The sequence below is a fragment of the Carassius auratus genome, unplaced genomic scaffold (genome assembly GCF_003368295.1).
Source record: "Carassius auratus strain Wakin unplaced genomic scaffold, ASM336829v1 scaf_tig00214829, whole genome shotgun sequence".
Classification (NCBI taxonomy): domain Eukaryota; kingdom Metazoa; phylum Chordata; class Actinopteri; order Cypriniformes; family Cyprinidae; genus Carassius; species Carassius auratus.
The window spans coordinates 25,640-48,759 of record NW_020527819.1 but is presented as its reverse complement, the minus strand read 5'-3'; the positions used below and the strand labels follow the sequence as shown (position 1 = coordinate 48,759).

The window sequence follows — 23,120 nt, the reverse complement described above, 5'->3', positions numbered from 1 at the left end:
ACTTGCGCCTTTTGACTCGAGAAAACTTGCTACTTCCCATGAAAACCTGGGGGAAAAAAATTTCACACGGCTGCACCGCTCTCAGTGTATCTGCATCTGTGGAAAAAAATGTGCATCACCTGTATGCATGCAGAGAGCACGCACGATGCCTGCTCGACATCCAATCACTGTAGTCCTACGTTGGTTTGATTCGACAGCATCTAAGCAGGCACATTGCAAGACAACCACTGAAGCGCAACAAGCAACAATGCGCCATTTGGCAAAATGACACCAAAGATAGTTTCGTTTGGCTATAAAAATTACGAGGTAGTTGACAAAAACCGAGTTGCAATTTGCAAAACATGCTGGTCGAAGATTACAGACGGAGCTGCCACAACGTCCAACTTTGTTCGACACCTGAAGTCAGGGGCGCTGCACAAGATCCTGGGCCCTATGCATAGGCAGTCCTAATGCAGTCCTAAGTCCCTTAAAATATATATTCCAGACTTTTCAAGGGCCCTCTCTTCCTTTGGGTCCCTGGTAATGCCTGAAGATGCACAAAGAAAGGTACGTTTTGAATGAATGCTAAGCACCTTATCGGATGTAGAGTACTGTATCAATGAGACAGGAAACGCACGTCTCCCTTGCTGGTTCATGCTAACAAAAATAGGGATTTTTGAACCCGAATTATGAGGTACATGAGTGTAGCACACTCAGATGGAAAACCTCGCCAACATCATGTCAATGTCCATTTTAAAGTACCATTTCTACCTCGCTGCTGGTCGGATAAACACAAATGTATATCTCAGTCTCTCCAACACACAAAAGACAAAAACAGGCCATTCTTCTAGTGCAATATGCTGTTGAAATACAAGCATTTTTTTTTTTGTGAAATTACTGTATTTGATTAATGTCATTGTATAAAAAGAGGTTTAAATAAATACAAAATACAAGTCTTACAGACATACATGATTTGTATAAATTTGATTTCTGTGGTAGAGGACTTATGAAATGACTCGAAACTAAAATGGTAGGACTTTGGACTCGACTTGAGACTTGTTGGCTTTGACTTTTGACTCGACTCGGGACTTGCCTCATCTTTGACTTGACTTGACTTGGGACTCGAGGGCAAAAACTTGAGACTTATTTGTGACTTGCATAACAATTACTTTGTCCCACCTCTGGCTGTTTTGTTGCTGAAATTATTCCGTTTTTGAATGACTCATCCAATGGTTCATAAAGACTTGTAACTTGTCGCCACCTACTGGCGAAACTATGTAACCTGCAGGAAGTATTACATAATTCTGGAGCACCAATGCTGACAGTCAGTCTGGAACACGCAAACAAACAGTATGATATAAATGTTGAAACGCCTCAGGAATCATGCTCTGTATATTAGCACATTTGATGAGTTTCAATAACTAGAAAATACTTTTATAAACACTAGATTAAGTTTTTCAGCATCTGCAACATAGGTATGAAGAAGTGGTTTTTGTATTGCTTTGTCCTGGCTCCTCCTGCTCCGGGACCCACCCTGACTCCTCCTTCCATCTACTCCACCCTGGCCTTATGAATAATAGCCCTTTCTCATTGCTTGCCCCTCGCCTGCCCCCACCCTCCCTCCTCTGAAGGACTGTTTGTCAGAGCGAGGATGCACCTTTCTGGGAGGGGCGATATGTCAGTTATGTGTTCAAATGACAACTGTACAAATGAAAATATTCCTAAATTTAAGTGACAAAACTGAAGTTTTTGCTTATTGTAAAAGAGTGATTAAAACCCATTAAATATCTACTGTTTGTTTCTTTTTGAAATCTATTTTATTAAGAATTAAAGGTGAAAAATATTATTATAGAAATCTGACACATGAGAAATTCAGAGATCTCAAAGCAGCACTACTTCTCACATTTCTCTCATGGATTTTATTATTATTATTATTATTATTATTATAAATTCTTAAAATGAACTGACTTAAATGTAATATATACAGTCTTGTTCAAAATAATAGCAGTACAATGTGACTAACCAGAATAATCAAGGTTTTTAGTATATTTTTTATTGCTACGTGGCAAACAAGTTACCAGTAGGTTCAGTAGATTGTCAGAAAACAAACAAGACCCAGCATTCATGATATGCACGCTCTTAAGGCTGTGCAATTGGGCAATTAGTTGAAAGGGGTGTGTTCAAAATAATAGCAGTGTCTACCTTTGACTGTACAAACTCAAAACTATTTTGTACAAACATTTTTTTTTTCTGGGATTTAGCAATCCTGTGAATCACTAAACTAATATTTAGTTGTATGACCACAGTTTTTTAAAACTGCTTGACATCTGTGTGGCATGGAGTCAACCAACTTGTGGCACCTCTCAGCTGTTATTCCACTCCATGATTCTTTAACAACATTCCACAATTCATTCACATTTCTTGGTTTTGCTTCGGAAACAGCATTTTTGATATCACCCCACAAGTTCTCAATTGGATTAAGGTCTGGAGATTGGTCTGGCCACTCCATAACATTAATTTTGTTGGTTTGGAACCAAGACTTTGCCCGTTTACTAGTGTGTTTTGGGTCATTGTCTTGTTGAAACAACCATTTCAAGGGCATGTCCTCTTCAGCATAGGGCAACATGACCTCTTCAAGTATTTTAACATATGCAAACTGATCCATGATCCCTGGTATGCGATAAATAGACCCAACACCATAGTAGGAGAAACATGCCCATATCATGATGCTTGCACCTCCATGCTTCACTGTCTTCACTGTGTACTGTGGCTTGAATTCAGAGTTTGGGGGTCGTCTCACAAACTGCCTGTGGCCCTTGGACCCAAAAAGAACAATTTTACTCTCATCAGTCCACAAAATGTTCCTCCATTTCTCTTTAGGCCAGTTGATGTGTTCTTTGGCAAATTGTAACCTCTTCTGCACATGCCTTTTTTTTAACAGAGGGACTTGCGGGGGATTCTTGAAAATAGATTAGCTTCACACAGACGTCTTCTAACTGTCACAGTACTTACAGGTAACTCCAGACTGTCTTTGATCATCCTGGAGGTGATCATTGGCTGAGCCTTTGCCATTCTGGTTATTCTTCTATCCATTTTGATGGTTGTCTTCCGTTTTCTTCCACGTCTCTCTGGTTTTGCTCTCCATTTTAAGGCATTGGAGATCATTTTAGCTGAACAGCCTATCATTTTTTGCACCTCTTTATAGGTTTTCCCCTCTCTAATCAACTTTTTAATCAAAGTACGCTGTTCTTCTGAACAATGTCTTGAACGACCCATTTTCCTCAGCTTTCAAATGCATGTTCAACAAGTGTTGGCTTCATCCTTAAATAGGGGCCACCTGATTCACACCTGTTTCTTCACAAAATTGATGACCTCAGTGATTGAATGCCACACTGCTATTTTTTTGAACACACCCCTTTCAACTAATTCAACGAATTGCCCAATTGCACAGCCTTAAGAGCGTGCATATCATGAATGCTGGGTCTCATTTGTTTTCTGAGAATCTACTGAACCTACTGGTAACTTGTTTGCCACGTAGCAATAAAAAAATATACGAAAAACCTTGATTATTCTGGTTAGTCACATTGTACTGCTATTATTTTGAACAATACTGTACTGTGACACATATTAAGGTAAGTAAGTGAGTAATGCATAGCAAAGTATGGCAGGAATTTGTGCTTTGTATTTATTTCATCCACACTGCAGAGGGTAGTGAACACACACCCCCTGAGCAGTGGGTAGTCATTCTTGCAGCAGCACCTGGGAGCAATTGGGGATTCAGTGCCTTGCTCAAGGGCACCTCACTTGTGAGTATTAAGCGTGGAAGAGAGCACTGTTAATTCTGTTCATTCTCCTTTCTTTCAACATGCAAACACAAGAATATAATTTGGGAAGAAGCTACAGTAAGGCTGCTGCTCAAACTTATTCAAAAATACTTTTGTTTTTTTTATAATTTCTAAATTGGACTGTCTGTTTCTTGGTCAAGAAAACAAACATTCAGTGAGCGATGTCCGAAAGCTTGACAAGAGCGCCACCTCTTGGAAAGGAACAGTACATCTGGAGCATCAGTGAAGTCAACAGTGAAGGTGGTTTTTGTATTGCTTTGACACTGAACTCATTCACTGTGAATCTCTAGCGCAGTAATACACAGCAGTGTCTTCAGTCTTGAGGCTGTTCATCTGTAGATACAGTTGACTGCTGGAATCATCTCTGGACACTGTGAACCTTCCCTGAACTGACTGGGAATAGTAGATTGGAGAACTGGACGTGCCGATAGTTGAAACCCATTCCAGTCCTTTACCAGCTGCCTGTCTCACTACAGCTGCCTCGTAGCTGCGGAAAGTAAATCCAGAGGCAGTACAGACCAGACGAAAAGATTCACCTGGTCTCTTTACCACAGCTTCAGACTGAGTGAAGGTCTGACAATGAATATCTGTGGAAAAGAGATAAATATAATAAACTGAGAAGTCAGCGAAATGTAAAACTATAAAGACGAAAACCCAATAGTGAGCTAGTTAAATGTATGCATTGATAAATCATTAATATTACGAATTAGTTACAGACCGTGTAAAAATAATAATAACAGGAGTAAATTAATCATTGTTGTCATAGCTGATTTATGCTCTTCTACAAGAATCATAGTCAGTGAACACGCTTATGGCACAATGCAGCTTATGGGAATTATACACAACAGTTTTGCATGAACTCCTCCTCCAATCTGTCATTTTTTTTTTCTACCTGTGTACACAACAACAACAACAAAAAACCCCCGATAACATAACTTTTGAACATAACTAATAATAACACATCCTTTCATTGTTATTTTTTCAGGTGGTTTTTTCTTTTTTTTTTTCTGTGTTGAGTTCACTCAACCTTCATCTATGGTTGTGAAACCTCAAGAATCATTCTCCATCTCCTGCAGGATTTCACAATCAAGCTATTGCATTAATTGGAGTCATCAACTCACTGGAAAAGCACTGGAATGGCTCGGATATCTTTGTGATGGTGATGGCACTAACATTAAAGACTCATAAAAATAAACAAATAAAATAAAGCTGAAAACACATCCATTCAGAAAAAAATCTCCATTGTGTGTTGCTCAGAGACGCAAATACATTGGTTGGTGGTACAAAAACAGACAAAGTAACAGGCCTCTGAAGTGTAAGTAATAATTAATGATGTGTTTACTGAACTGCTGTTCACACTTGCAATAGTGCTGTTGGTCTGAATATCAACATTGTCATTGTGAAGCAAATAATTATCACAAACAACAGCTTGCTCATTAGGTATCACTTAAATTAATCACATCTGGTAATTATTTATATATTTTTAACATCTATCATTAATCTTCCATCATTTTTTAGAAATTTTTTTTTTTTTTTTTTTTTTTTTTTTTTATTAGGTAGGCCTATGTTGGTTCCCTCAGTGGAAATTTTATCACAGAAATAGCTCAGTCTGTGGAATAAACAATGTGTTCCAATGCTTAATTTAAACATCTAATCTAACCTTGTGTATGTTATCATATAAAACTACCAGCTCTACTTTTGTATGGTATTGTGGCTGCAGTTAATAAAAGGGCAATGCAAGTAGTTCACACAGTTTTCACACCACAAAGGTCAAGTTAATGGAAACTGACAGCACACATTCAGGACAACATAAAAGAACAGAAACATGCAGTAACACACAACAGAAGCAGCAGCGTATGAATGACTTGCTGATTAATATTTGTGAACATAATGCAACATCAACACATGTATGAGAATCCCTCTCAGGATTCTGGCAGGGAAACTGTGGCAGTTGAAATGAACAATTTCTCACAGGCAGATAATGGAGTAGTTTTACCTGAAGTCGTCTATGTGAGGGTAAAATTGAAAGGAAAAGATTACATGTGCTGCTCTGTGTTCAACATCATGTTTTCCAACTGTTTGTTTCTGGGTTTTGCTGCACTGATTTGTTCATTAAAGGTAAATGAGAAAGCTGGATGGTTCTTCTCTTCATAAGTAAAATTTGGATTAGAAACCTTTCCTAAAATGATATTATAGTCATCAAGGTCACATAATTTGCTTCTGATATCACTTGCTGTGAAGACATAAGGACGTAACAATTTCATGATTGTATGTCTTCTATTTATGTTTGAATGAGCATGTTATTAGCCTTAGCATAATTTATTTTAGTGGTTTCTATATGCGCTGTAGTTACAGAATGCAAATAAATCTTATGAAACTATACATGCATATTCACTTATTTTTTAGAGACAATAACGAAACGCAGGTGTTTCCTGAGGGTCACACATCAGTAAATATGTGTCTCTCTCTCTTTTTTATTTATTTTGTTTTTTTGACACTCCCTTGGTCTCAATAAATGTATGTTGCTTCAGTGATAGTATAGTTTTTAATGTTTTTATTAGTCTTGCTAATAAATTACTTTGGTAAGATATACACTCTAAAAACTGCTGGGTTGAAAACAACTCAATTTGGGTTATTTTGGCAAACCAGTGCTGGGTCAAAAAGGGACAAACTCAATGATGGGTTCTTTTAACCCAACCAGTTGGGTTATAACGTTTAACCCAGCATGTTTTTTTTTTTTTTTTTTTTTTTTTTTTTTTATGGTTTCAAATTGCTACATTGCAGGGTTTCAAAAATCAGAGCGGGAGTTTTTTTTTTTTTTTTTATCACTGATTTTCAGAAGAAAACTGACTGTATTTAGAAAATGTTCGATTTCATTTTGCATGTAATACTTGATAAGGCAGTGTTTGTGAGCTCAGCGCTGCTTTGCAGCCGTTACCGGAGAAACCCTTACCTCTCCCGCTCTTAGCGCCTCCTGCTGGCAGAAGATGAACTCGCGGAGTGCCGCCATGAATTGAGTGTAAGGATGGGGGAAACACTGTATTGCCATGCTAAAATGAACACAAATTGAGCTAGGCATTAAACCTACAATTTTTTATTTATTTTTTTTTTTCATTTTAGAAATCACTTTTACACACAAATAATAATTATCAAAAGGAAAATATTTATTAAAAACAAGAGAAAAGTCAAAAAGTAACATGCATGTTAGAAGAAATGCAGAAAAGTATGGCATTAACAGCTACAGAGACCATAAATAAAGCATTGAATATTTGTTGAATATAAACTTAAGATCAAATCAAATTTCAATTTTAAATATTATATAAATATATATGAAAACACTATTAAACAATAAATGTACAATTAGTTTAGTTCTTTACCTAGTTCTTTACCAACTATTCTGGCATGACAGTACACAAATAAACCACAACATTAACATTGATATTATAACATTTAACAGACATGTGTGTAAAAGAATGTGAGCATGATTATGAATGACAGTGTAACCTCTTCTACTAAACAGCACAGAACAAGCATTTAAAATGGTTTTTACAAATCATACACTTACAGTTTGTTTCATACTCCATGAATACAGATCATGCATCACTGTCAATTTTTTCATGATCTCTTCAGAATAACTGATGTAGTCATGATGAAGCCCCATCAGCATGTGACATCTTCTACATCATCCAGAGCAGTGTCCTCCTTTAAAACCACTGCTGTGTCAGTTTAGAGGAAAGGACGTTCTCTTCTTTGACCAGTATTCATCCCAGTCACCACCTGCTCTTTATCAGTGGCCTAAAAAGATAAACACATTTGGAAAAAGTCAACATTTAATTAAACTATCCTTTTTTCAGATAGAGGTGTATTAACAATAGTAAATAACTGGTTTTAAGTTTAATTTCTCTGTCCACAGTGCTCTAAAATGCTATAATGGCAGCACTAGTGAGAGGGCATTAGATATTGTTTGAATAAATATATTGCTTTGAGAAAGCTTCTTTACTGAAACATGAAAACATACATGACATTCACATACCTCACAAATGTTCATGTACGTGGAGGGATGCTCTTCAAAGGGTTTAGTTCACCAAAAAATAAAAAGGGTCATAATTTACTCTTCACATGTTGTTTCAGACTCATACAAATTCTGCTAATTTTTGGAATACAAATACACATTTGTAATATTCCCTTAATTTGTGTCCTCCATTGCTAGTCTGGGAGAACAGTATTTAATTTTGAACATACATGTTTGCTATCATATAATTTAAGATTTATTCATAAATAAATATCGGAATGGATTACTTCTACAATAACTCTCTATTTACGAGGCTTGAAAATCCTGATTATCTATACTATAAATATATTAACAAAAAAATGTGAAAATCAAAAATATATTCCTTTGTGTTGTAAAGACAGACAAAAGTCGTATAGGTTTGGAATGACACGAGAGCAAGTAAATGATTTTTGTGTGAACTTTAAGAATGAAGCCCAAGAATGATGACTCTCCAAATCAAACAACTCCAAATTTGGTTTGAGTTCTGCAATGAACAACACAGACATCAATGGTTTTAATAAAATGAGCACTTAATCACACTGTTGTTGCATCAAAATGAGAAGTAAACCGGCAGGAGACAACAGAAACATTTATTTTCTAAAAATAACTTACATAAAATCTCAAAAGAATGATGCTCTCCCATGTCCCTTGCTTTCAACATCTACAAAAAAAAACATCCTTATTTTACTCTTAGTAAAAAAAACAACAATTGATAACTGATAAAATGACATTATGAAGTTTACTTGCCTTTACTTGAAGTTTACCAGTCTAAGGGTATTTTGGGGGCCTGGAGAAGTTTTGTCATGCCCTGAAATTTGTGCTTTTTTTCAGTTTCTTATACATATCTAAATGGGTAAAGTCTAATCTCACTGTAATCAGCACAAACTGGGCTATAATAATATGTGAGCAGCATGTATGTACATGATTGTGTTTTTGAGGAAAAAATATATATATATTATGCGTGGTTAGTGAAAACCTAAAAATGTTAAAACACTTGAAAAAGGCCATAAAACACATAAAGAACAATGGTTCCCAGGATTTTTGAGAACTGGAGCTTGTAGCCTAGAATTTTTCTTTCTAAATTATGTGAAAATCATCTTGTTTACTCACTCACAGAAAACATTAGCATCATTACTCACACAATCCTTCAGAAATCCTTTTAACAATCTTATTTTCTATAAAAAAAAAAAAAAAAAAAAAAAAAAATATATATATATATATATATATATATATATATATATATATATATATATATATATATATATTGTCATTATTATTATCATTATTATTAATGTTAAAAAGAGCTGAGAATATTTTTCTGCAGGGTAAACAATAAACTTTAACGTTACTTACCACAATGTCTTTCATTTGCTTTTCGCTTCTTTCACGCTGAGAAAATGGCGGCTGCTCGCATGGAGACGTACGATCTTAACGTGACGTCCGTGCTCTCCTTCACGTCTGCGTTCCCCAGCGCCGCTGGGTTATAAGTGAGACCAATTTTCAACGCAAACTTGGGTTAAAACAACCCGATGTCCCACACAGCGGTCTCAACCCAGCATTTGGGTTGAAAAAACAACCCAGCATTTTCTAGAGTATAGAATGTGTAAGAGAATGGATCAACAAATAAACAATACTTACTCTTGAGACATTTAAAGATGAAGTATAGGCTACGGAAGGACAAATATCCAAACTTGTTCAGACTATTGCAGTTTGTACTCAACCCATGGTTCGGCTACATCAGAAAGTTTCTCAGTGATGAGGAGAATCTGGCTCTGATCTTCAGTGGCACAGGATGGATTCTCAGATCTTTCTTTACTGCATATAGAGAATGATTTAACCAAAAAAATATATATATCAGAAGAGAAACGATAGTAAAAGAAAGACACAGAGGTCATCTATCAGTCTTTTGCATGCCAAAGTCAATTTCTGCATATAAATCGAGCGCAGCGTTAGTTCAATCAAGTGCGCAAGTGTTTTTGTTTGTTCCCTGCATTTCGAAGATGCTTGTTTTACAAACAAGGCCCAGTTTGACACCGGATTTGCATATAGTTTATTTCTTAAGGATAATGCAGTCCCAACGAAAAAGGGTCACGATCGTGTGTTGGAACCGCATGCGGTGAGTAAAACTGCTTCAAATATCTCTGTGTTGTTAACTTAGCTATCGGCGCGTAAGCACATCAAGTAAACAACATGCAATGTTGGCATCAAACTGCACTTTCCACATGTACACCTTAAAAAAAAAAAAAAAAAGACGACATAAAGTGGAACTTAGTCATTTTCCAAAACCGCTAAGCAAATATATACAGTTTCAATGCATACCACATAGAGACGTCCTGCTGTAGTCGTTGCTGCTGCTGCTCTTGTTAAATTTCAGCCTCTGGATCATTCTGGATCATAAATAAACGGCTGAATCTGACTGTTAGCCATGGTTTGTTTTGGATGATGTTTTTTTCCTCACGGTAATGTCACAGCTTCCAAACGCTCTCAACGCAAAAGCCTACTCACGCTTGTGATTCTTTAGCTCCGCCCACACGTCACGCCTCCAGGCGCTCGTGTTTTTCCGGGAAAAAACGGTACAGACTATCTTTCTCTTATAAATATAATAAAACTAAAGACTTTTTGGAGTTATGAATGATGCAGTACTACATATATCTCCGTGGATATGCATCTTTGGTCTATATATCCTGTTCAGTGAGTCTATGTGAACACAAATAAACCACTGCAGACGTGACTGAATATGAATGAGTGGTGAATTTCTATTCAAAATGTGGTATAATACGGATTTATTATTTTGCACTCCTCACATAAATTACTAAATAACTGTCACTGCAACAATGTTTTATCAAAATATTGGTCAAATATCGAAGCTAGAGTCTTTAAACTTTCAATTGATGCACAGTTTGTCCAGATCAAGTAAGAGAGTGATGTTTAACATTCTGTGAAAGTGAAACAATAATAAACTGGGGCCATCTGGGATGCTTGCACGTAAAGGATTTAAAAGGGGCTTCTGTTTTCTCTCACTGGGAGATCACCCCTTGCCGCGATACCTGAGGGGGCCGCAGTATATCCCTCAATGGCTGCAGGGGACTGCTGTTCATCCTTCAGCAGAGGTTGAATACCCCTGCTACTTAAAATAAGAGGGGACTTGCTATTCTCTCCCTCATTTAAAGGGGAAAATACCCCTCTCTAGCCATAGGCTGCATTAAGGACATCTCTATAACATTATTTTTCTCTTTTGCAGGAAAGAAACAAGGAACATTTCAGGGGGTCTTCACGCTACTCTCCTGCAACTCATACCAAGCTCAGGGACATGCTGCTCATTTGCGGTTCTCCTGCTGGAGAAAATACCTTTCGCTGCTATTACCAGCTACCTTAATTATAGAGAGGCCCACTATTTTCTGCCTCATTAGAAGGGAGAATACCCCTTCGCTAGCCAGTAGGCTACATAAAGAATATCTCAATAACACTGTCTTTTCTCTTTGCAGGATTGGAACAAGGTTGGTTTATGGGGGGTCTACTTCAGGCAGTAATACCTCTCATTATGTTTTGGGGGTTCATGTTAAAGCTCTTGTATGTTCAATTATTATGGGAGCAAGAACCCCCACAAGGAACCATACGGCCAAAGATAAATTATGTTCAATAAACTCAAGTAAACTTGCCAAAGTGGTTCCTGTCTGAAATCGAGCACAGCATTAGTTCAGTCAGGCCACGGAGGCAAGGCTGTGAACAGCTGATGGGGTCAGCTGTCAAATCGCTCCAATCACCACCTTTCTCCTATTAGAAACAGGACATATATATATATATATACGTGGCACTACTGCTGGGTAAGTATGCTCAACGGCTCGCAACCCTCCCTCCCTCCCCATTATAAGCATGAGCACATTACTGTGCACCTTCTGGCTCTCGTCTTCTTTGTTTCAGATCACTAAGGCTTACACAATCTTAGCTGGCATGGACCTCACTGCTGAGAGACAACCATCTTCACAACCAGGCTACAGGATAGACGTCCCACTGCCCCATCTATCATGTAGAGCTAACGTTAGCATCAAGCTATCATCTATCATCACTGTTTGCTTTAAAGACTTATTAAAAGTCTTAATTGTTATGTATTTCTAAATTCATGGTTCCGGGGGGTTAATGTTTAAGCTCTTGTATGTTCAATTATTCTGGGAGAAGGAACCCCCATAAGGAACCATACCGCCAAAGATAAATTGTGTTCAATAAACTCAAATAAACTTGCCAAGGTGGTTCCTGTCTGAAATATTACACCAAATAGAAGCAGAAAATTGTCCTATAAGCACTTTCATGTGATCAGGTTAGTCTACAACAACTAACTTGTTGGCTATTTTACAAACTGGAATAAAACAAATTAATTACAATGTTTTACATTCAAGCTACCCTTGTGTATAGTGAAAAGTACTTTAAAAGTGTCTGAAATGCAGTAAAGTAATTGTAAAGCTTTTTAAAGGCTTATAAATAATTAACATAACTGTATTGCAGCAAATACTTAAAATTTTAAGGTATTCAGAATAAAAATCAGAAAATATCAGCTTTTATAATTAGTTTTTTTTTAATGGTAAATAATTATGAAATTAAATGCAAATTATAATAGTCTTTTTTAGACTTTTTCCTTATTTTTATATTTTAGACCTCCATCAATTATGGTGATGAAAAAAAAATGACTTGCCATGTCCTCAATGGATGTGTCTTTAGAGAGAAATGCATGGATTACATCGTGAAAGAGTTTCTATTCTTGATTTGAACTATTTTGTTTTAAAGTAGTAAAGATTCATCATTGTGAAGCGACTGAAGACCAAGATGGCAGAAATTGTTTGATTCTTTTTTTATAAAAGCAAAACATTTTGTTGATATTGTGAGTGCACACAAATAACACTAATAACACTAGACCCTTTAGAGTTTAGAATGATGTATTACTCCTACCTTTATGAGCAAAATTGACTGCATATTTTAAATTGTTTCCACTGGTAAAAAAAAAAAAAAATCAAGTGATTGCTCATGTCCTGAAGAGTGCTTCAGCTTCCACTCTCCGCACAAATGATTAGATATGTGTCTAACAGCGCACATTTATATAGGTTAAACATTTAAGGAAACATTGTGTTATATGTTTGAACTGTTTGATATATAGATTTTATTTTAGGCAAGTCCTGATAATTTGAGATGGCTAAATTGATCAAACATATTCACTGTCTGCCACTGACAGCTTGGTTGTTACTTAAAAAGCAAAATAAAATTTTTAAAAATGCTCCAAACATTTTTTCTAAATTACGTTTAAAAAAAAAAAAAAAAAACTAAACAAAATATATATATGTTTTTTGGGTGGGGGGAGGTGGGCTGTTAGACAGGCTAGGGCCTACAGTATATTTTAATATTTGAGGCTGGGCTCTAATCCAATTCATCCAACACTGTTTTATTCTCTGTTGTTTTCATCTGTGAGCATGCTCTTGATATATGTATTTCACCATTGTGTTGAGTTTAAAATGTGTGACACATTCGTTCTACTCTCGCCGACCGTTTGGTCCCCATAAAAAAATAAAATAAAAAAAATCCTGCAGGCGCACCTGGTAATCTACGCAATTCGGAAAAGAAGCGGCTTTTCTGCATTAGGTATGTTTATCTTTTTCTTTTACTTTGCTATGTTGAATATATGTAATATACAAAAATTAAATGTAGAGCATATTAAAAACGTGTTCATGCCCCCCCAAATACATCTCTTTGTGATGGTGTTTCAAACAGGCCTTATATCACTTCAGAGACTCTTCCCCTTTTTCAGCTTGCACAACCTACATATCTTCAGTCCACCATCATGTTTCTCATGAATAGTTTTTGAACAGGTGCTTGTATTTGTGCTTCCACTGTGTCTCTTGCACAGTAATACACTGCAGTGTCTTCAGTCTTTAACTGACTCATGTGCAGATAGAGATTAGAGCTGTCCTTAGATGCTGTGAATCTGCCCTGAACTGACTGAGCTGAGCTCTTATAAGCATCTGAATAATAATAAATAATCCATTCCAGTCCTTTTCCAGGTGCCTGACGGATCCAGTTCATGTTAGTGCTACTAACAGTAAACCCACTGCAGGCACAGGTCAGTTTGTAGGAAGCACCTGGAGACACAACTACTGACTGTTCAGACTGTGTGAGCACAACCTGACAGTCAATACCTGTGGATAAACACAACATTTAGATTTATGAATATTAATATTTACACTGAAAACTGTTTGTTTATTCAGGGGATTCACTTACAAGACACAGCAGCCAGCAACAGCAAGAGAAATGAAGTAAACATGGTTTATTTGAAGGCTGATCTGGTGATGAGTCCTGCACTCCACAGTGTAGCTGTTTAAATATGAAACAGACATCAGTTCATTTGCATCTAAGCCCCAATTTAGCAAAATCAGTGGAGTCTGTTGAGCTTGAATGCTTTGAGGTTAATTTCAAGGACAATAGTAGCATCTATTGAGATTGAAATAATATTATAGTTTAATAACATGGATAATTGGTATTATATTTACAGTTAGTGAATGCTTTTTAGGACTTTATTCAAACAGATAAATAGTGACATTTTTGGTAAAATTGGGTGCAGGACTTTATTTTAGTCATAAACACAGTCTCTACAATGTTATTTTTGTTAAGACAGACTCTAGAGACCTTTTTTTAATAGTGTTCAAGACAATTCCAAACAACAGAATAACATGAGCATATTTTTTTTTTCTTATTTAAATACTGTAATCTCCAAATATTATAGATGCATCTGTTATTATTTTGTGTAAAAATATCTTATCTGTCTACTGTCTTGGCCTGTGTTCATTTCAGTCACTGTGTTTCTCTTGCACAATAATATACAGCAGTGTCTTCATTCTTCAGGCTGTTCATCTGCAGATACACCTGCTTCCTACTGTTGTCTCAGGAGATGGCGAACCTTCCTTCACTGAAAAAAGTAATAAGTAAATTTACTTAATTTTTATTTGGCAAGTTTTTGCACAAGCATTTTTCAAGTAAATTTAACACATTTGGAAATTAAGTAAATCTACTTAACTAAGTTAAGTAAAAAATAATAATAATAAATACATTTTATTGAGTAAAATTTAATTAAATAATATTAAATTAATGTATTTAGCAGACACTTTTATCCAAAGCATCTTACAGTGCATTCAGGCTAACAATTTTCACCTATCATGTGTTCCCAGGGAATCGAACCCACAACCTTGTACTTGCTAATGCAATGTTCTACCACTGAGCTACAGGAACACTTCAAGATTTTTTAAAAAATAAGTGAAAATTTCACTTACTTACTTTTTTTATTTTGGAAAAGTTTTTACACTAACAAAAAACCCGAAACAGATATTCTAGAAATTTCTAAATGTAAAATTATTTTTTTACAGTCCGTAATTCTGAGGACCATTTTTTGACCCACTGACAAATTACTGAGAAGTTAAATATGGAGGGTTTATAGAAGGTGCAATTAATTAGAATTTTTCCATCCCCAGCTGATTTTACATCAGTACAAAGAAAGTCAGTAAAAAATAGAAATAAAACCCCAAGCTTGGCCTTATCTTGCTTATCTTGTACATAAACAATAGTTGTCATCGTCACTTTCATCATTGTCACTTTCTTCCGTGATCTGCTGCATGAATAGTTTTTGTTCAGTCCTGCAGTCTTTTGAGTAACTGTGAGTCTCTAGCACAGTAATAAACAGCTGTGTCTTCAGTCTTCAGGCTTTTCACCTCTAAATGCAGCATGTTTTTGCTGGTGTCTTTGGTGATGGAGAACTGTCCCTGTAGAGACTGAGCATAATATGCACTTGAGCCGTAATCTATATATCCAATCCACTCCAGTGCTTTCCCTGGTTTCTGACGGATCCAGCCCATCCAGTAGCTGCTCATTGAGAATCCAGACACAGTGCAGGACAGAGTCACTGATTCTCCAGGCTTTTTCACCACAGAATCTGAGGAGGTCAAAGACTGACCACTAACAGCTGAAAAAGATTAAACAAATAATGTTAGATGATTCAGAAAATTGAGATGCCCTCAACAATTCAGAAAACATTAAGAGTTTCTCACATGAAATGATCAACAGCAGAACTAAATGCAGTAACACTTCCATCATCACCCCGAAACTGTGAACTGTAAAATATTTATCTTCACTTCAACTGGACACAAACACTGACTCAGACTTTTGTTTTATAGCTCAAGTCTTTCTAAATTTTAACAACACTGACCCTCCCTAAAACATCATTGCATTTGCATATACTCTGAAAAACAAGGTAACTCTGGCAACACTGGAACTGAGTATTTAGTTTTAATTGAATTCTGATTGATATAATACATAATTCACAATTTATTTAGTTTTTAGGGCAGTACAGGGGTTTTATGTGGTATCAAAGGTTACTTTTTGCTTTGATGACTAAAGGGACGCTGAAAAGTGAACTTAAACCCCCCTGTCCTCTCTGTCATACTCCAATGCCACATCCCAGCACCAGTCCTCCAAAACCACTGTAAACGCACAAACTAACAACTAACAAAAACACCAATCATAAAAACCTCTAACATTTACTGCACCTGCATCAATGACAGTAACAGCCTGATTTCTTCACTATATGTAAGAATTAGTAATAACTGGGTAAAAATGTGAAACATTGCTGTAAAGTAAAAAAAAAAAAATCTTTTTTGTTTTATCTAAGTTATATGTACAAATATTTAAGTTGACTTGATGAGTTAATGCTTTATTTATTTAATTATTGTACAATATGTTTCCAAAATTTCTTCTCATTTGTAAGTCGCTTTGGATAAAAGCGTCTGCTAAATGATTAAATGTAAATGTAAATGCAAAAGCACATTTCAAATTGCATTAACTCAAATATATTTGTTACTAATTCTGGCATACTAGTAAATAAATCAGGGTGTTACTGTCGTTGGTGTGGTTGCAGTAAATTTTAGATGTTTTTATGATTGGTGTTTTTGGTAGTTTGTCTGTTTGCAGTGACTTTGGAGGACTGGTGCTGGGTTGGACATTTTAAGGCGTAGGTAAAGATCCTTTAGGAGGCTGGAGTGGGACAGAGAGGACAGGGGAGTTTAAATTAACTTTTAAGCTTCCCTTCAATAATCAAAGCAAAAAAAAATAAAAAAAAAAATGTTTGTATATCTACATAATTTGAACATACGTATCAACATTTTGATTTTAAAAAGAAATACACACATACATAATACATGTAAGAATATAGTTCACCCAAAACTAAAAATGCAAGTTTTTCCATACCTCAAAATTATAATGTTATTTAGGTTAGATTCTAATCACATCTTCTATTCCAGAAAAAAAAAAAAAAAAAATTTAGTGGCAACACTTTATAATAATATTGAGTTATAAGTCATTTATAAATGATTAGTTAATGGTGAACTAATAATTTACAAATCAGGACTACACTTTCATATATGATTAATAAGTAATAAGTTAACATTTTAGTAATGTTTTAGTAATTCAGTTATAAGTAACATATAAGTTAGTAGTTAATTATGTACAAATCGTTTACAAAACATGACTATACATTCATAAATGTTTCATTAATGGTGTGCTATCAATTTACAAATGTGTTGTAAGTTATCTTAAATAAAGTTAAAATCAATAAATTAATCAAACAGATCATTAGTAGGGGGCTTATAAGTTATTAGTTGATACAGTATGTATCACTTATAAATGATTTAAGTATTTATCTCAAAATTGTTTTGTATAATTATCTCAATAATTGTTAATCATGAACAAATTATGAATAAGCCATTAGTAAATAATCAATATATGATATATTGTCAAAGTTGTAAGGTCTGTGTTCAAAAGCACAAACATGTAGTTATGCTAGAGCACTATTTTTTAAGAAGAGTAATTAATGTGTTTTGAAGTGGATAAACATTTATAAATGCCTTAGTCAGGTGATTCCAGTGGCTTGTGTTAAATCCTTTCACTCATCAGCACAGACCTGTGTTCTGTGTGGGATCTAGTGAGAAAATTAACATCTCAACTGGTTTTACCTTCCACTGAAGCTCACATCAGGTGCACAGAGTTAAAGACTCCATGTGTGTCAGAGAAGAAAGCTGTCTATACCCTCACCAGTCAGCACTTACACTGCAGTACACACTACAACGTGTTCAACACCTGTTATAGATTATGTTGAAACGCATAAATAAAATTCATGAATTTACACAGCATCTACAACAGGAGTTGAACACTTAGTAGTGTGTTCTGCTGTGTATAGTATGTTTGACTGGTGAGGGTATAGACAGCTGTCTTCTATGAAACACAACATTACTAAAATGTTAAATTATGACATATGAATCATTTAAGAATGTGTAGTTATGTTTTGTAAATGATTAGTTCAATAACAATGACATTAATTAATCATTTATAAATTACTTATAACTGAACGTTATTATAAAGTGTTACAGACTTTAGAAATGAGAGAATAGTATAATAAATAAATAAAGAAAACTATCCAAATTTGAAGGTGGAAAGCTAAAATGTACACATTTTTATTGCAATCAAGATTAAATTTGTTGTAATGTTAATGTGGATTGAGGTATCAAGCTAATTGAAATCTTCTCACTTCAGTTACTGTCAGTGCTTGTAGAGCTGCTTCATCAGATGGAGTCAGTGTGTCTCTCGAGCACAGTAATAAACAGCAGTGTCCTCTTCTCTCAGACTCTTGGCTTCAAGATACTGTGTACTTTGAGACACGTCCTCACTCATAGTGAAGTGATTTTTCATGGAGTCTGCGTAAATAAGATAATCAGATCTAGAACTACTGCCAGAGTTAACTCTCCCAATCCACTCCAGAGCTTTCCCTGGTTTCTGTCGTATCCAGTGCATGAAGTAGCGTGTCATTGTAAAACCAGATATTTTACAGGAGATCTTCACTGTTTCTCCAGGTCTCTTTATCTCAGCAGACGACTGATCCAACCGGATTTCATCACCACTGATACCTGTGGAATAAAAATAAATAAATTACATTGATGTAGAGCATCCATTAGTATATTGAATGCTCTTGGCTAGAAAAAAAAAAAAAAAGGAAAATGTCAAACTTACCTTGAGTTAAAATCACTACAATAATGAACAGACAAATGCTTTTTGACATCATTGTTAAAACACCTTGACTGCTTTGTAACTATACGGGTGTATGGAAATGATCATTTAATGTTTGCCAATTGTTGAGCTGAGTTGTGATTATATACAGGTGAAGTGGAAAGTGAATTTGCATATGCCACATTTTTGAGCTGTATATAAAGTGCTGAAGTAAGATGTGGGTGGAAATATGAGGAGGTGTTACTGAAATACTTCCAGAATTACACATGAACTCCAACTTAACCACATTTACTTTAAACTAATTTGATCTTAATTTCATAGCTCTGTTTTTGATTACTTTTTTTTGTGATATAATTTTTTGTCTCTACAATTTAATTATTTTACATAAAAAGGTATATAATATATGTCTCAACAATTTACATTTTCAGACAAAGTCATGATTTCACTGTAAGTTTGGGAGTCCCTCTTGTTGAAGCAGTGAATAATTACTATAATGTACTATTCAACATTTATTAATGTATTAATACTATTACATTCTTCAAGTAAATGTTAACATTATTTTTTTTCTTTTCTTTTTTTTCAAAAGTGATTGCGTTGCTTTTCAGGATCTCAAATTACAATTATGGAATGTCAGCTTGTGTGTATGGAAACAATGTCTGATTTATTTATTCATTTATTTTAATTCTGGAAATGGACTGTTTTAAAAACCAGGTGTTGTGTGTTTTCAATCCGTGAGACGCCATTAGCAACTGTCCATGTGAACAACATGCTCTGAGATCCCATCTGTTTCTGTGACTATATAAATATTTTTAACTACAGTCAGTTAGAAATAGATTATCCTGAGATTAGAAATGACTAAAGAAAATAATAATAATAATAATAATTACCTAGTAGTTCTTTGTAAAACTGTAAGGCAGGATAGACCAGAGACTCAGAATTTGTCTAAAGGACTCAGGTTCAAACCTCGACCCAACATTCTGTAATGTCAAATAGAAAAATTCAGCTAAGATTAAAAATAATCACCTTGCTGTTGTATTAAACATTCTTAACAAAAGTAAATAATGAGAGCTTCACCAAAAACATCAAACAGTTTGTCCATACTGTATGACTTGTGCCTCCATGCAAATTCTCCTGAAGACATTTGATAGAGTTGTAAAAGATAAATCTAATTATTTAGATGTTTAATTAAATTTATTCACTGAGGTTTTGTATTGTGAGCTCACTGAACTGTTTATATGGTTGTTTTCAGATTTTGTGCAGTGCTGTAGCTGTATTCATCACTGTGTCTCTCTTGCACAATAATATACAGCAGTGTCTTCATTCTTCATATTATTCATCTGCAGATACATCTGTTTCTTGCTGTTGTCTCTGGAGATGGTGAAGCGTCCCTGAACAGACTGAGAGTAGAATATATAACTACTACCATCACTATAGATGTACGCCAGCCACTCCAGACCTCCTCCTGCAGTCTGTCTGATCCAAGCTAAGTCTGGGTCACTACTAAATCCAGAGAATGTACAGATGAGTCTGTGAGATCCTCCAGGTTTAATAACCACTGACTCAGACTCAGTCAGTGTTTGACACCAACAGACTGAAAAACAATTTTTGTACATTTACAACAGTGCACACAAATAAGTCTGATCATCAAATCAGGTTTTCAAGACAATCTTACATTCTGTGAGAGCAAACATGAAGATAAAACCCAGTTTAGACACAATATCCATTGTCATGTTATGAAAAGAGCAGGCTAAAGTATCAACGTCACAAACAACGGAGTGGAGGCTTTTTAAAGAGGACGAGGAGAAGTAAGTTTGCATAGGGTGCCCCCTAAAGGTACATTTACATTTTCTATGACCTTATTAACCTTCATAACTATGTCTGCCTTTAAATATATTGTATGTTTATAGGGAGTAGTTAAGAGACATAGTAGTGTCTCATATTGGCTGTAATGATGTGCTTGACAAAGAATATAATTCAACTAATAGTATTTAAGAACACTCTTTAAAAGACACAGGAAAACACAAAAGATAATATAAACACAACCATGTAATGAAGATGCTTCATTACTACAATCATCATTGATTCTGCACTGATTAGACTGAAAATCTGTGAGAAAGATTATCATTCAAAGATATTGATGTGCTGAATATTTAACTTGCTGATTATAAATGTTCACATAGATTGGATTGTTATAGAGCTCAAATAAATTCTAGAATATAATTCAACATTTTCAGAATTCAACATTAACATATATATATATATATATATATATATATATATATATATATATATATATATATATATATATATATATGAATATATATACACAAGCACTGTATAAACGTTTTCTTGATTTATTCAAGTTTACATCAATTTCTAAAACACCCTGAGTATTAATTATAAATTATAAAACGTGAAGTGTGCTGAAACATTTTCTAGGACCCTCAGAGATCACATATATCTATTTACATTTACATAAAAATTTAGTATAGCGTTTGTTTATCCTTTTTTTGATATCTTGTATCACTGCTATTCTATGCATAGCTCACTGTAAAAAATGATTTGTTGACACAACTTGACTTGGTCAAGTCATCTTATTGCATTGACTCAGTTAAGTTTAGCCAACATTAGGAGTTAAGTTCACTCAACTTATATGTATTTGTTGAAATAACTTGCAGTAAATTGGGCCAACGTACTGTATCAATTAATAAGCATTTAGATTTTTTTGTTAAGTCAACTTAAAAACGTATTGTTTGAACTTAATTTTTCATGTTTTCACAACCATTAACCAAGTCTAATTGACATAAAATAGTAATTTTTCATCAACATCACAACTTAACATTTTGAGTTTACTAGACTTCATTGCTTGCTTTGACAAGAAGTTCTAGATATCTACCTGGAACCAGATTTTTAAATGAAATCAACACAGCTGCACTGTAAACCCTAATATTGCCTTGACTTAAAAAATCAAGTAATGTTGACTAAACATTACTTAAAATTTTGCATTTTGGCCCTGTCACTTAAAAATATGAGTTAATTTAACTAATTTACCTTCAAAATGCATAAACTTAAGATTTCAAGTGTTGTGAGCTCAAAATCATGAGTAATCCTTTCGAAAAACTCAACTTCACTCTGTTCTTCCTTTAATGTGATTGGCCATTGGAGAAATTCTGCCTAGCAACAAGAGAACAAAAGCACTGATTGGTGGATTACAAAATTTGTCCTTTTGGTCTGTTTGGTTGCTGAACTACAATTCAAGAGGAAGTTTTTCTTCGTGTACTATGTTCGGTGACTAAAATTATGTAGATATAAAGTTGTTTTGCATGATTTCTACTGGTGAAATATGTTAATTTAAATCCTTGTGGTACGTGATTTTGAGATGATTATTGAAATTACAACTTAAGTATTTGATGAAGTGGCCCAATCGGTTTCCTTTGAGCGAAAGAACATGACAGTTAAGTTTCTGCTTAACTCGTTAGATCGAAAACCCTAATAAGTTGAATGAACTAAATTGATTGAGTAAACTCATTGCCTCAATTTAATTGAGTAATGGAGTCCCCCAAAACTTACATATTTAAGTTTATTTAACTTGAAGGTTTTGTAGAAAACCCTAATAAGTTGACTGAACTAAATTGATTGAGTAAACTCGTTGCCTCAATTTAATTGAGTAATGGAGTCTCCCAAAACTTACATTTTTAAGTTTATTTAACTTGACGGTTTTGTAGATTGTACTTAAATCAATCAGTTCACCAAACTTGATGCTAATTTAACGTACTTAAACAATTATGTTCACTTAACTTGGTACTAATTTCAAGTGTACTTATATATTTAAGTTAACTCAACATGTAAATTTAACTGAAAATGATGTTCTTATTTTTGACAGCACACTGAAGTAAAACAAATAACAGCATATTTAAACTTTGACCTTTTGACAAACTGTCTCAATATTTATTAAAATACAGTAAACCCTATACTGCACTGTAAAAAAAAAAAAAAAAGTCTTTTTATGTCTTTGCAGACATTGAAAAGACATCCACTGAGGAGAGAACGTTTTTATGACGTCTTTTTTTAATGTTTTTTATGTCTTCTGTACATCCGATATAGACGTTCACATATCCTCCTTACAAGGTTCTGTGACTTTATTTCTGTCAGACATCTAG

The 23,120-nt window shown here is 34.7% G+C and overlaps 3 gene segments (V, D, J or C); all 3 read right to left on the bottom strand.

Moving 5' to 3' along the window:
* Positions 1–20,684, bottom strand: part of LOC113093011 (Ig heavy chain V region 914-like) — a 28,843-nt gene extending 8,159 nt beyond the window's left edge. The window contains 1 exon segment of the V gene segment in view: positions 20,633–20,684. Coding sequence covers positions 20,633–20,684 — 52 coding nt within the window.
* LOC113093009 (Ig heavy chain V region 914-like) lies at positions 15,383–16,037 on the bottom strand. The segment is given in 2 exon segments: positions 15,383–15,868; positions 15,954–16,037. Coding segments are annotated over 2 exon segments (378 nt in total).
* On the bottom strand, positions 18,496–19,063 carry LOC113093008 (immunoglobulin heavy variable 1-46-like). The segment is given in 2 exon segments: positions 18,496–18,860; positions 18,964–19,063. Coding segments are annotated over 2 exon segments (384 nt in total).
* Positions 20,685–23,120: the final 2,436 nt, after the last annotated feature.